At 47.9% G+C, this 15,732-nt stretch overlaps 1 protein-coding gene across 1 annotated transcript; it reads left to right on the top strand.

Annotated features, from left to right (window-relative positions):
* Positions 1 to 288: 288 nt before the first annotated feature.
* On the top strand, positions 289 to 12,321 carry LOC107191202 (zinc finger homeobox protein 3). The gene is made up of 4 exons (XM_015580179.1): positions 289 to 3,643; positions 5,787 to 8,629; positions 9,022 to 11,754; positions 11,812 to 12,321. The coding sequence occupies exons 1-4, from the start codon at positions 478 to 480 to the stop codon at positions 12,319 to 12,321; spliced, it is 9,252 nt and encodes a 3,083-aa protein (XP_015435665.1). The 5' UTR covers positions 289 to 477.
* Positions 12,322 to 15,732: the final 3,411 nt, after the last annotated feature.

Below are 15,732 nucleotides of genomic sequence, written 5' to 3'. Positions count from 1 at the left end.
CGCGAAATCATTCTCCCTCGAGCGGGCTTGCCGAGTTCTTCTATGCTGTTCTGAATATCCACCGTTGAGAATCCATTTAAGATACAACGGAGAGAATATGTGAAAACGACGCGATGCGAGTATCTTTGATTTCTTTGCGAAATTACGTTATTAATTACCGCAATATGTATATACATAACATGTATTGAAAACTGCTTACCAATTATAAAATTTATTTGTACATTTGACACTTGAAAAGCGACGTTTTAATAATTAAATTATGTTTTGTGTTACAGGTACGACCTGGGGTTGCGTCGGGGTAGCTAGTGAAGTGTCTGTTGGTGCTGAAGAGGTTACGATTACCGATAAACTACGATTGAAGAGGGCGGGGAGCGCGACATTTGGTAGGAGAAGAAGAAGAAGAAGAGTAAGTCGAGAGAGTGTAGGCGCAGGCGCCGTGGGTGATGTGAGGCTGGCGCCCGCCTCACGTTTGGGGTGATGCCCTCCAGTGAGCCTCATCCCCCCCAGTACCACCTTCAACACCACAACATTCCTCCCTCGCATCTTCAGCAGCATACGTCGACCGCGATCGGGCAGCATCAGCTCTATCAGCAGCTGGTGGCGGCCCATCATCAGCAACAGCAACACCAGCAGCAGCAGCAGCAGCAGCAGCAGCAGCGTCAACAGCAACACGGCGGGCCCTTTCAAAATTCCACGTACACGCAGCAGAAGCAGGAGATGAGCCCGGAGGAGGAGGGGGGTCGAGGGGGCGGGTCCCCCCCGGCAGCGGGGGCTGCGCTGCATCAGCCCCACCACCCCCGCACGGCCAGTCCACCCTCGGGCACAGAACCCTGCACCCGCGATGCTATACCAACGCCTACACCTATCGCGGATACCACCACAACGCCCACCACCACTACTATGACAATGCAGTCGCAAGGGCAACAGCAACAGCAGCAACAGCCGGAAGGTCCCAGTCCGAGTCCAAGTCCAACGGGCGGCGACGTTGAGAAATTCGACGGGAAGATCGTCTACAATCCCGACGGTTCGGCGTACATTATCGAGGGTGAGAGTGAACTGAGCGAGGATGACTCCTTGCCGGACGGTTGTATTGTAGACGGGCGCGGTGTCTCTGTTCCTCATTCGTTAGTATTTCCTCAAATCGCGAGCGCGTATTACGTGTCGCGACTATACGCGCATCAGGCCTACCAGCAGCAACAGCAACAACAACAGCAACGCTCGGCGGTGCAACAGCACAATCCCGATCTTCCTGTGATGCACAGCTATCGGGTGATCAGTTACAGAAGCGCGGAGGGCAGTAAACAGCCGCCCCCGCCCACGGTTGCACCACCGTCTCCTGCCGCATCCGTGCCCGTGAAACCGATTCTAATGTGTTTCATATGTAAATTGAGTTTCGGGTACGCGAAAAGTTTCGTGGCGCACGCTCAGGGCGAGCACCAGCTCACCTTGATGGAGGACGAAAGACAAGTACTTTCTCATTCGACGGCGTCGGCTATCATTCAAGCGGTGGGCAGGGGAAAGCAACCACTCGTCAGCTTTCTCGAACCTGTGATGAATACCACTTGCCCGCAATCGTCACCCGCGCCGGTGCAAATTCACCAGCAACAACAGCGCACCGAATCCAACGAGCACGAAACACCGACAACGACCGGTACGCCGACCAGCACTCCAGGGGTACCGAGCAGTCCTCAACAGCAGCAACAGCAGCAGAGGCCATCGCCGAGTACACCCACCACACCCACGTCTCATTCGAATCATCCGCTCGTGTATAATCATCAACCGCCACAGCAACATCAATGGACCGGGGCGCAGGTCAGCGCTGCTTCCTGGGCCAAAGCACCAGACGCTAGCATGCATTACACTTCACCACCGCCGCCAACTTCATCGACGAAAGGTTCACCGTCTTCTTACGCAGCTTTGACCCAACAGCCACCGAATTTCCTAACAGGCACGACCATCGGTGTCTGCCCGGAACACATGCAAGGTAGACCTAGCGGGGTCGAGTGTCCGAAATGCGAGCTTATTCTCGCCAGCAGCAGGTTGGCCGGTCCCGGTGGACCATTGGCCGGTATTCACAGTCGAAACTCGTGTAAAACGTTGAAGTGTCCTAAATGCAACTGGCATTACAAATATCAGGAGACCCTTGAGATACACATGAAGGAGAAGCATCCGGAAAGCGAAACATCTTGCATATATTGCATTGCTGGCCAACCTCATCCCAGGTTAGCACGCGGCGAAACTTACACCTGTGGATATAAGCCCTACAGATGCGAGGTGTGTAATTATTCCACCACGACGAAGGGTAATCTTAGTATCCACATGCAGAGCGACAAGCATTTGAATAACATGCAAGAGCTCCAGCAGGGCGGCGGCGCTACCTCGGGGGCCAGCAATCCATCTTCCTCTCAGGACGCGCCAATGCCAACGAGAAGTCCGCATCACCAGCAGAATCATAGCCCGCACATAACTGGCCAAGCTGGAAACCAAAGTAAACCGAAACCAACGTTTCGCTGCGACGTTTGCAACTACGAGACCAACGTGGCGCGTAACCTGAGGATACACATGACCAGTGAGAAACACACGCACAACATGCTGGTCTTGCAACAGAACGTGAAACACATGCAAACTCTGTCCGCGTTACAGTCCCATCACCAGCAAGCACAGCACCACCATCAGCAAGCGCAACAGCAGCATCAGCAGCAACTCGAGCAGTTGCTTCACCTGGGCGGCTTGGATAAACCCCAACACGCCGAGGCAGCCCTTGCGGATATGGCTTACAATCAGGCCTTACTGATTCAAATGATGACCGGTGGTCAACTGCCACCACAGCTCCCACCGGAAATTATGGGCGGTATGGCGAGCATGGGCGCGATTGGAAATCTCGGCGGAGACGTTGGACTTTCACCGGACAGTATGGATCCACCGCCAGAACCGGCCGATCCCGATCCGTCTCAACTTTATCAATGCTGTGTCTGCAACAATTTCGCATCGGACTCGTTGGAAGCTCTGGGCCACCATCTGGCTGTAGATCGAACGCGAACGCGGGAAGGCGAAATCCTCGCTCTGGTAGCCGGCCACTTCGTATGCAAACTTTGTTCCTATAAAACTAATTTAAAGGCGAACTTCCAGCTTCACTGCAAAACCGACAAGCATCTGCAACGTCTGCAACACGTGAACCACGTGAAAGAGGGTGGTCCCAGAAACGAATGGAAGCTGAAGTACCTGGCATCGCCCACCAGCGCAGCCCAGTTGCGTTGTCACGCGTGCGATTATTACACCAACAGCGCACACAAATTGGCCCTTCACGCCGCATCACCGAGACACGAGGCCGCGGCTCTGCTTCTTCGTCATCTGCTGGAGGCCAGCTCGAATGTGCTGTCGCACGGGAAACTGTACCATTGCGCTCTCTGTGGATTCAGCGCGAGACACAGATTGCCGCTTCTGCAGCACGTTCGATCGTTGAGACACCTTCAGATGGAACAACTGCATCAGCTTCATCGACGGAGTGGCATCCAAGGGAACGAAACCCCTCATACAGACATCGGTGATGTTTTTCAAGTTGTGGGCGATCCGGATGCTCCAGCCGCGCAACAATCCGGTCCGAATACACCGACCACTCCGAACGCTACCAGTGTCAACAACGGTGAGTGAACAAAATCCGTTTTTCTTTCTGTGTTACACTTGTCGCTTCGTCGCTTCTTTAGTGATTTCTAGTTTTTATTTTGTTGCTTCAAAGACGGATCGAAGAAGTAGCCTCCCGGTGAAATACTACTTTGGCGATTGAGTTGAAAGTAACACATTCGTATTGAACGTAACATGGGTGGAAGGTACTGATGAAAGTAATTAGATATCTGTGCTGTGCGAAGTTTTAATCCATTCCAGAAGTTACAAGGAATTTACGAATGGAATACCGAGGAAAAGAATTCTTCATCGGTGGTCGAGTATTTCAAATACGTCTGCATCATACTGTTTTTTAATAGTTTATTTGCTATATTTTACTCGGAACATGCTATTGAATTACACTAACGATTAATGAATATCAAGCGTTGAAACATCATAATATGCATATATAGATTATTAATGTTGTTTGTTGCACATAATTTTGTAAAATGCAATTGCATAAGAAATTATTGCACTATCATATTGCTTTACTATATGTATATTATTCTGTCGTTGGTCAACGAACCCATATACAAATCAAAGTGAAGTATTCAATTTGTTCAATTATCATGTCATTTGTTTACATGTATTATATTATATTTTTTATTTGTCACGTACACATCAAACCGCTCGAAACACCACGATATGGTAAACAAGTTATTGCTTGCGAGCAGGATAATCATCGAAGCCAGTACTTTTAATAATTTTCCAAAACCGTTGTGACCTATAAAATGTCATGCGTGACTTTCATGGTAGCTCGAATAACTTTCCGACTCTTTTCGTGTAACGTTCACATTTGTTCTGCATTTATATTAACTCACTAACTTACTAGCAACTTCTCGATGGTTGAATAATTGAGGAGCTCGTAACAACCATATGGCCCTTGCCGAATTTGTTTCTTTTTTTTCAGGAGAGTAAAAAATACTCTGGTATCTTTAAAAATCTTAAGGGTCGATCAATTTTGTTTTCAGAATAAATCAGGACATATGTCATTATTAATAGTATAGGTTTCATCGTGTAGCGAGTTCCATTTCTGACTACTAGAATTTATTGTTATCGTTTTTGTTACGAGCCTCTCAACTGTTGAGAAAACAAATTCACCTTTCTTTTGTTCGTTATCGATGGCACTCCCCCGACATTCGATGAACCGTTTTTTTTTTAAAGTGTCGCCCTAAATAAAATTTCTCGTCGCTCGTAGAATGCTGTTTACCACCACACCTTTTCGTGAATTCAATATTTTCATCGATTATCGCGTAATTAACAGGCAATGACGGTAATTTCACGTGGCATATGGTCGTGGCGTGTGCCGCGACACGCACAATGCTGAGCGTTATTATATCGGCCGGCCTGTACTTACATAAATATATGAGAGGAACGCATACGAAGAGAAAACCAGTAGCACGCGTTGCCTCGTCCCGTTTGTGTTCTCGCAACTGACGCTGTTTCGGTGTAAATGCGGTTTCTGACAATACCAGACCACGCGAATGGGCGGTCTTCCTTTATTTTTCGGTCTTGCTTTCTCTCCACCGGCTACACTTCCATTTCCCCGGGAACGAACCATCGACAATTTCGTATTCGCCAATCTGTCATTTCGATGGCATTGTTACCACGTGACAAGCAACCATCTCCGATATCTGTACACCACGACCAGATCCACCCAACGCGTTCTTCATCGTTACCAAAACTTTTTCTTGTAACGCGGCGTAATGCGGACCTTATTGGCTTTTCGCCGCAAATAGGATTATTGGGACTGTGTCACCGATTTACTTCCGTGACTTTAAAATTGTTGGTATTAATTTGGGAAAATTAGATCACGTAATAATTAAACTTAATTTATTTGAGACACAAATAGGAAAAAGTGCAATTGAGAAATATAAAGGTTTTAATATGTTTAAATTGATTAGTATGAATGTCTTGTATCTAAGTACTTTCTCTTATTTGTATTATACATATTTCGTCCACGTAGAAATTTCTTTAAGTAATGTTTGGGCTATTATAATATTAGTGTATAATTCTTATTGCACGCGTGCACTGTAGACGGTTAACCTGGTTCTGTTGCAAACCCATTGTGCATTAGGCCCAATTACATTCGTCACCGTAAGCGAAAACGTTTTACACTTTTGCAGAACGACGGGAGGACGGTAGCGAATGCGGTAACGAGGTGAAGCAAGAGCCAGATAACGATCATGAAACGGAACAAGAACCGGAGAACGAACAGGAGGATGTCACCTGCCCGTATTGCACTTATCAACCGACGTCACGCGAGGAATTAAGGCAACATTTGCAAGTAGCTCATGTTCAAGACTCCGACGAGAAGGCCGAGACTGTGAAGGAGGAACCACCGCCGGAATTGTTATGCCCGTTATGCCAGGATGGATTCAGAGAACGTGCAGCGCTGGAGAAGCACGTGATGCAAATACATTCGGTGAACGCGGACGGTTTGCAGCGGCTACTGCTTCTGGTAGATCAGAGCCATTGGCTGAACAACAACCCCAGAAACACCTCGACACCCGCGGTGACCATGCCAACGTCACCGACCACGACCACCAAGCCGCCGCAAGAAGAAGATCTCAGCGAGCGCGGCGGCAACGAAGAGATCGAGGAAATCACTCGGTGCACCATCTGCGGACGTATATGCCGTTCGTTGGAGGAATTACAACAACATCACAGGGAGGCTCATCCTGCTACCACGCCCACGTTGGCGGTCAGCGAGAAACACGTTTACAAATATCGGTGCGGACAGTGCAGCCTGGCCTTCAAAACTCTGGAGAAATTACAGCAGCACTCGCAATATCACGCGATCCGGGACGCGACGAAGTGCGCTCTGTGCGGACGATCGTTTCGCTCCGTGCAGGCATTGCAGAGACACCTCGAGTCGACTCACGCGGACATGCACGAAGAGGAACTCGCGCAGTACAAGCAGAGCTTGATTCACGCGCACCCGCTTCTCCAGGCGCTCACCGAGGAGAGTTTTCGAAGGCAAGGTAATCTAAGCGTGGAGCAGACCGTAGAAGACGACACAAGCAAAGCGGACGAAGAGGAGAGTGACGCGAGCGACTCGTCGCCTCTGCATAAGGAACAACGTCTTTTGGAGGACTATTTGAATAGCCAGCCGGTTGCCGAAGACTCGTATCATGATCCGGGCAGGAAGTTCAAGTGTCATCGCTGCAAGCTTGCGTTCACGCGGCAGAGCTACTTGACTGGACACAACAAAACGTTGTTACATCGTAAGGGAGAGAAGATGTCCTATCCGATGGAGAAATACTTGGACCCCAACAGACCGTACAAATGTGACGTTTGCAAGGAGAGCTTCACCCAGAAGAATATACTCTTAGTTCATTACAACAGTGTGAGTCATCTGCACAAGTTGAAAAGAGCTATGCAAGAACAGGGTAATAATAATACACTGATCTCGGTCGTGCCGCCAGCTAGTCCGACAGAATCGCCAGATTCGCAGCAAGATCAAGATAAGAAGCCTTACAAGTGTAACATTTGTAAAGTAGCTTATTCCCAAGGTAGCACTTTGGATATTCATATGAGGAGTGTGCTTCATCAGACAAGAGCCAGTAAACTGCCAGACCTCGCTGCCAGCGGGCAATTAGACCTTGCTCGACCTTTGATCGAGCAACCGCCACCAACCAGTCCAAACAGCCCACCCGTTAGCGCTAACACTACCAGCACCGGAATGTTGTCTTGTCCCCGATGCAGCGCACTTTTCGTGAATCAAGAACAACTCGCGACGCATCAACAGCTCTACTGCATCTTCAGCAATCCATTGGCGTTATTTCAACAACTGGCAGCGTCGCAGCAGCTCGTTCCGTCTGCGCCCGCCAAAACACCACCACCACCGACGTCCACAACGCCTGGCCCGCAACACATGCAACAGAGCACTCAACACCCTGCGCAGACAACGCAAGACATACTGTCGCAGCCGCGTCACAAAACCTCGCAAATGTACAAGCATCTGTTGGAGAGCTTTGGATTCGATCTGGTCATGCAGTTCAACGAGAACCACCAAAGACGTCAACGGAAAGAAGAGGAGGCTGCCGCGGCTCTTCAAGCACAACAGGAACAGCAGAAGCAAGAGCAACAAAAACAAGCTCTTGCTGCCCTGGCCGCGCGTGAAAGAGAGGATGAAGCTGAGGAGCCCACCGACGACGATGTCATACCGGAACTGACCAGAAGTACTTGCCAACATTGTAACAAGGAGTTCAGTAGCGTCTGGGTGCTGAAAGCTCATTGCGAGGAGGTACATCGTGATCTGGTGCCTCGTGAATTTCTCGAGAAATACGCGCAGCAGTTTAAATGCGAATATGAGAAGAAGAGTGTAGTGGTAACCGTAGCGACATCCTCTTCCACGTCGTCTGCGCCCAGAAGTTCAACACCCGCGTCTGCCCAACCGCAAGATCTTTCTGCCGACAAGGAACACCGTGAAAAAGAAAAGGAAGAGGGTACGGAGAATAAAGAACGCGTCAGCAAGACTCCAGAAGCTACTTCGACTACCCCTGCAACGACCCCTGCTTTGAGCAACACGCCCGTGTCGAGCACGGATTCAACTACTCCTACCGTGTTGTCGGCAAATCCAACCCATCATATGCAACAACAACAGCAGCAACAGCAACAGCAACAGCAACAGCAACAACAACAACAACAACAACAACAACAGCACGCACAGATAACTCTGGCTCAGCAAATGTCCGAAATGCAGGCTGCTTTGAACGCCATGGCAGCTTCTCAACTACAACAGCAACTTCAGCAGTACCCGGGATTGATGATGGGAATGATGGGTCTACCGCTTGGATTGAATGTTCCTGCTTTGGCAGCGATGAATCTTCAGCCACCGTTGGTTCCGATGATGCTACCGCCGCCTCCGTACGATGGTGCTGCGACCGCGTATCCACCTATCAACGCGCAAGCTGATCTTTTGGCTAAGCAACATCTCGCGTTGCAACAGCAACAAGCAGCAGCGGTAAGTAATTTTATAATTTCTCGATACGGTAAATTTCTTCCTTTTTCTCACGGTTACCGATAGCCTTTATAGATTATAGTAATCTTCCTTGATATTAGAAAAATAAAATAGTACACAATTTACCATTATTGTTGCAAGTTTTAGAGTACCGTAAATGCAGTGACGAATTTATGACTAGCTTTAGTACATTATTCCTGATGAAATTTTGTTCTTTTAATGCCTCTAATACTTTCTTGTATTTGTCGTTTAATTGCAAGACTACGTTTGGTAAAATAAACGTGGAAAATTCTATGGAGGTAGTATGTTACGATACGAAAAATACAGTTGTAAATTCGATGTACCTATATTGTGTGTAGAGAATGGTAGCATAGACATATCTTTTCGTTTTACAGGCAAGCGCAGCTGCGTCGCAGAAACGAGCACGTACTCGTATAACAGACGAACAGCTTAAGATACTACGAGCACATTTTGATATTAACAATTCGCCCGGTGAAGAACAGATCCTAGATATGGCAGCACAAAGTGGACTACCACCGAAAGTAATCAAACATTGGTTCCGAAACACGCTATTTAAAGAACGGCAACGCAACAAAGATAGCCCTTACAATTTCAATAATCCCCCGAGCACAACGTTGAATCTCGAAGAGTATGAGAAAACCGGGGAGGCCAAAGTCACTCCATTAAATTCTAGTGTATCTGGTAGTAGTTCCTCGGACGATAAGAGTCCGAATAAACAAGCGTCCCCTCCACCGCCAACGGCGAACATCAATACCACTCAGGCGACCGAAATAAAGCAGGAGATTCAAGAGCATCAGCAGTGTCACGTTCAACAACAATCGCAGCATCAGGAAGAGCAGCAGCATCACTCGCCCGGAAGTTCGGGTGGCCAACTATCCCGACCGCATTCTCCAGCCCTTAGCATGAGCTCCGTTTTTCCCAGCATGCATCACGATGTTTCGTCTCACACACCAACGACGACAAGCGCGCCGAGCACTCCCATGCTGCCGCCAAAACTGGGACCGCAGAGTTTCGCTAGTCCCAACCCTGGACCAGGTGGGGTTGTACCAGGTGCCATAGCAGCGATGGCCTTGACACCTCAACGATCTCTAAGCCCCGGCCGCGGGCCGACCGATTATTCCTTCGGCAGCGGTTCCAACGGTAACAGTTCCTCGGGCAGCAGTTCTGGAAAACGCGCTAATCGAACGAGATTTACCGATTACCAAATCAAAGTCCTTCAAGAATTCTTCGAAAACAACGCGTACCCGAAGGACGACGATCTGGAGTATCTGAGTAAACTTCTTGGCTTGAGTCCGCGTGTCATCGTAGTTTGGTTTCAAAATGCTCGACAAAAGGCGCGCAAAGTGTACGAGAATCAACCAGCCGCGGAGCCAGTGACGACAGGTGCCCGCGAAGGGGACGATGGATCCGGCCGTTTCCAAAGAACACCCGGCTTGAACTACCAGTGTAAAAAGTGCTTACTGGTATTCCAGAGATATTACGAACTCATTCGACATCAGAAAACTCATTGCTTTAAAGAGGAGGATGCCAAGAGAAGCGCGCAAGCACAGGCTGCCGCGGCTCAAGTCGCTGCCGTTTTAAGTTCCGAAGATAGCAACAGCAGCTCCACGACAACCACCACGAATGTTACGTCCAACAATCCAACGAACGCGCCTGCCCTCGCTGAACAATTACAGCAACCTTTGAGCGCCACCACTTCACCTCATCATCAACAGCAGACAATGACACAGTCGCATCAGCAGCCGCAGCAACCAATGCAGCAGCAGCAACAACAACAACAACAGTCACAGTCGCAGTCGCAGCCCCAGGCCGAGTCCAAGGAGGGCAGTTTCCAGTGCGACAAGTGCAACCTGATGTTTGGACGATTCGAACTGTGGCGGGAACATCAGCTAGTACATATCATGAACCCGTCCCTGTTCCCACCCGCATACCCACCAGATTCACCTTTCGGGATTCTCCAACAGCAGGCGCTAAATGCTACGTCCGGGGTAGCTCCCGAGACCGCCCATCCGCTTATCGCGATGATGCAAGATAGGAAACGAAAGTACGAGGACTTCGACGATGGGACAGGTGGCGAATCTCGTTCGAATTCCGAGCACAGTGAGCAACCGAAGGACAAACGTTTGAGGACTACAATACTACCAGAACAATTGGATTATCTGTATCAGAAGTATCAAGTCGAGTCGAATCCATCGAGAAAAATGCTGGAGACGATCGCTCGCGAGGTTGGCTTGAAGAAACGCGTTGTTCAGGTGTGGTTCCAAAACACTCGGGCTCGCGAACGAAAGGGCCAGTTTCGCGCGCATAGTCAGGTGATCAACAAACGTTGCCCGTTCTGTCCAGCGTTGTTCAAAGTGAAGTCTGCGTTGGAGTCGCATCTGAGCAGCAAGCACGCCGATCAGGTCGCCCGCGGTGAGGTGAACATAGATAACATCCCGGACGAGGAACTCTCGATGGAGTCCGCGCCCTCGAATCCGAGTACACCGAACATGATGCCACCGTTGTTCCCACCTTTCAACACCGATATGGAAGCGTCACTGAAGAAGTACTACGAGGAGTCGATGAAACGATACATCAGCGAGCTACAGGCTCACGCCAGCAACGGGAAGCAGGAGGCGACGAATCACCAGAGTTCCGGCAACAACAGCGGCGAATCACCATTAGATCTGAGCAAACCGGTCGACCTGAGCCGACCGATGAAGTTGAGTCTCGGTGGTTTGAGCAATCTTCTCGAAGAACAGCACAGCATGCACTTCCGCGGCGGCAGCGATTGCGGCCCGCTAACCGATCTATCCGAGCGAAGTATTTGCGACGACGACAGCATGAGCGAGACCACCGAATTCTTGGACGACGAGAGTGGACCGGCGAGTCCGGCATCGAGTACACAAAGCTCACGACAGGGACCCGCGTCCGTGGGAACCGGGAGTACCGCGGTCACACCGGTGACCGGGACCGGCAGTGGAACCGGCCAATCGAGCGGCAAACGATATCGTACACAGATGTCGGCGACTCAGGTGAAGGTGATGAAGTCGCTGTTCTCGGACTACAAGACGCCAACCATGGCTGAATGCGAGATGCTCGGTCGTGAGATTGGCCTGCCGAAACGCGTGTCGCGGCTGTTGTGTATCGTCCGCGAGCTTGCGATCTAATCGAACCGACTGTAGGTCTGGTTCCAGAATGCCCGCGCCAAGGAAAAGAAAGCCAGGTTGGCGGCTGGCCTGCCAGCCGAGGGTTCGGCCGTCCAACCGCATCGTGGACCGACCGGGCCCGACGAGTGTAGACTCTGCTCGGTCCGATACTCGGCCAAGTCGCCGCTCCAGGAACACGTTTTCTCACGGCGACACATCGAATCGGTGCGTGTCGCTGTCGAGGAGGGTAGCTTGGTGCCCCCGACACCTGGCGCGCCGATCGTTCCTATCAGCGGCAACACCGGCACGCCGGGAATCGGTAGCGCGTCAGCGGTGATCGGAGCAACCAATCAGCAGCCAGCTGGCCAACAACAGCAGCAGCAGCAGCAGCAGCAGCAATCGGACGAAAACATGATGTACGGATCCTTGTTCCTTCACCCCACGGCGATGTTCCAGCCGCAGCAGCAACAACACCCTGGCACCGCAACACCTAGCACGGCGACCACCACGGCCGGTGAGTGTCTCGCTGACCTCTTAGACTCGTAAGCGATAGTTCAACACGCGTCTCGTTCGAAATTCGCGCATGTTTTATTTTTTTGTCTCTCGCGCGGTACCGGGGATAAAAACACGTTGTACGCAGTGTGTGCACGTTAACGGAATCGTTTTTCTATTTTTTTTTTATAATTATTATTTTTGTTGATCGCCGACACCTTGTTGATTGTGTGTGAACGTCGGATGGACACTGTTCGGTATGTTGTGTTTCTTTTCATTTTTCCTTTTTTCTTTCTCTGTGACTGCCTAAATGAAAAAGTTCGTTCGCGGAGAATGCAGGAATCTCTTTTGTCTTTTAAAAATTTTTATCGCGTTATTCTCGTGGAAACCTGTGACAATGAATTTCGAACCTGCGCGCGAGTTACGTCGTTGTATGTTGTGCACGTGTTCATTTGTTCACACCGCGTGTGTAATACATACACCTGTACAATTTGGCCCGTGTGATACTCTAGGGGGCCGCGTGAAACCTTACGGAATTTATACAGAAGTTTCGAAGTATCTTTTTACATGTATAGTGCGAATATAATATATCCAGAGCTAGGCAATACTGAAAGTTCCTATCAGATGACTATTCTAGCGTAAAAAGAAGAATGCGAGAGGACGAAAGCGAGAAAGAAAGAGAACGGGAGAGTGTGTGTGTGTGTGTGTGTGGGAAAGTCTGTGAGTGAGTGAGTGAGAAAGAGAGCGAAAGAGATTAAAAAAAAAAAATAATGTATGCAAGTGAGTGTGCATCGAGCATTAGCTTTTAAAACAAAAACGATCATCGCAAACCGGAGAGATACAAATTATTACGAACTTTATTATTATAATTTTATAATGGATTCTTAATACTATCCATTTCGATTATTACTCGAAGCGTTTGATGCATTATAGTATAGCCAGAAAGAACGGAGAATACATTGCCTTTAATTCCTACATAGCGTAGCGAAGTATCCACATCCCACTCCTCGCTCATCCCCCTAACTCGGAACCTTTGTTTCTCCTTGTTTCGATTTTTACATTATTATCATCATCGTCATCATCATCGTCGTCATTATCCGCGAAGCCATTCCAAGACCGTGTCATCTTACGTCGAAAGCCTTCCTCTTAACCGTGCCCGAAGCATAATGCACGCTTGTAAATAATTCGCGAGGCGTTCCACTGTTATCCGAGGCCCGGATAGGGCCCCTTTGTCTCGAACGGTCCCAATTCTGGCCTCCGTGGACCCACGTAATCGCTACAGACACGACTATCCGGGAAACCACGGCACATTTGCACATACATTCGATCCTCCTGCCAACTCTCCCCATCTTTCCCCCCCCCCCCCCTCTTCCCCGCGTCACGTTTCTTCCCTCACTTTTGTCTATTATTCCTTCGCGTCGTCGCGACGTAAGAGAATCCTATTTTGCCATTACGACGACATCGATCTTAATCAGGGCTAGTACTAATTATTATTATTTTATGCGTTAGTTATTTATGAGTTCCCTTTTTTTGTGATAGTCACACTCTCGCCTGCCCACGCAATCGAAACGACTCGTTCCGAGTATCTCGATCTTGAATAGCCCCGACATACGTCCATTTCTTTCTCGCTTCTTCGTACACTTTTTATTGTTTTTCATTCAATTTATTTTATTCCCCGTGCGAGCTCGTATTCCGCAGCCGACGAGGGTGTGGCTCTGTTTCTCGCTTTTTTCTTCACCGACAAACACACACATACATACACACGAGGTACTACACGGACACAACGCGCGCGTTCACCGTTCATCCATAAGGACACGCGTGAACACGGAGGATATGGATACACGTGAGAGAAAAAAAGAGAGAGAGAGAGAGCGAGAGAAACACGTACACATGCACACGTACACGGTACAAGCCAACAATGTTATGTATGTCTTTTTTTTCTATCGTAAGATTAATCTTTGGTTTTTTTTCTTGTTTGAAGTTTTCAATCCGTCTACCCTGTTTCTCAGTCCTTCACCCCCGAACCACTCTGTTGATGCACGTTTTATTTTGTTATTTTGTTTTCGGGTAAGTGTTCGTCGTGACTATCGGACATCGTATTTTGAATGTAATAGCCACACCATTTATATGTCCGATACAGTTTTGCAGCAAAGGGGTATGAAATTATTGTAATAATCCACAGAAGTAGTTGATTTGCGTTTGAACAAGCTACAACGCTGAAGCAAGCATATTTCTCGATATTTTTGTCAATTTTATTCGTGACTCGAGTAAGTCGTGACCGTTGTAACGAATTACGATGTAATCCGTCCATTGATTTTTCAGGTAGAGATAATTAAATCGGGTTCATTTAATATTGCGAAATTTTAAGCAACGACATACAGGGTGTTCGGCTTACTGACATCAGAAACCTTTTGGAGGTGATTCTATATGTCATAATAAGACGACAATGAAGAATGACAAAATTATGTTGGAGGCTTCGTTTTCAAGTTATTAACAATCGAAAATTATTTGGGTCAGAAATGCATTACATTATTTTCTGCCGCTCGACCACCTCGTCTTCACTTGTCCTTAAGGTGTTATTCTTGCTAGCAGACACCCTTTTTTCTATTACTTTTCTGTGTATTGTTTGGGATTCGAGTAACGTTCCTCAGTTCGGTGGCAGTCGTCAACGCGACCACATCTAGTAGACGCGAAATAGCCCTCTCAAAAAAGAATCTGTGTTCGTTTTATTGTAATTCAATTTGTTATAATGAGTTTTAGTTTAGTTCAAGTTAGTTTATTTAGTGTTTATTCTCTGTGCGTTCTCAACTATTCGCGTGTGCTTTTTTTATAAAGTGTCGCATGAAGATAATCTAGGCTCGAGTGCAGTTGTTACGCACCACTTCTTTTATTTCTTTGCTTTGAGGTAAAAGTGTTTTTTTTTTAAGCGACGCTTACCGTATGCATGCAGATTCTGTGGTTTCCAACGTTTTTGATTCTAAATTACTTAAAATCGATGCCTCCAACACAACTCTGTCATTCTCGATTTTAGTTTTATTTTGACATGAATAAACTCATCCCTTAAAGTTTCTGACACCAGTAGTCGATTATTTTTTATAAGTTAAATCATTGTTCCTAACTTCCCTCGATTCGATTGAATTCTCTCACTGCAAACAAAGACGAGTTTATACGATCACTTAGGTTAATTATTCGCTGAGTTTAGCTCGAATTTAATCCTTAAGCGGCTACCTTTTTAAAGGAATGACGAAGCAATACAAAATTAGTTTGTTACGTAGCAACAACTTTAGTTTAAACTTGAAGAACTTTAGTTTGTTCCATTTAGGTGGATCCATTCCAACTAATACTGATACGTGTTAAATATAGAATAAAATTAGAAATGACAGAAAAGTATCGACCTGCTCGATACGTTGAATTATTATAATATCTGTGAATACCAATATTTGTCGTTGCTGCGTATGACGGGTA

The sequence above is a fragment of the Dufourea novaeangliae genome, unplaced genomic scaffold, assembly GCF_001272555.1.
Source record: "Dufourea novaeangliae isolate 0120121106 unplaced genomic scaffold, ASM127255v1 scaffold235, whole genome shotgun sequence".
Classification (NCBI taxonomy): domain Eukaryota; kingdom Metazoa; phylum Arthropoda; class Insecta; order Hymenoptera; family Halictidae; genus Dufourea; species Dufourea novaeangliae.
This window is presented reverse-complemented; position numbering and strand designations above follow the sequence as displayed.

Coding starts and splice junctions, on each gene's coding strand:
- LOC107191202 (XM_015580179.1), top strand. CDS start 478: ATGCCCTCCAGTGAGCCTCATCCCCCCCAGTACCACCTTCAACACCAC. Junction 3,644..5,786: donor CGCTACCAGTGTCAACAACG/GTGAGTGAACAA, acceptor ACACTTTTGCAG/AACGACGGGAGGACGGTAGC. Junction 8,630..9,021: donor AACAGCAACAAGCAGCAGCG/GTAAGTAATTTT, acceptor TTCGTTTTACAG/GCAAGCGCAGCTGCGTCGCA.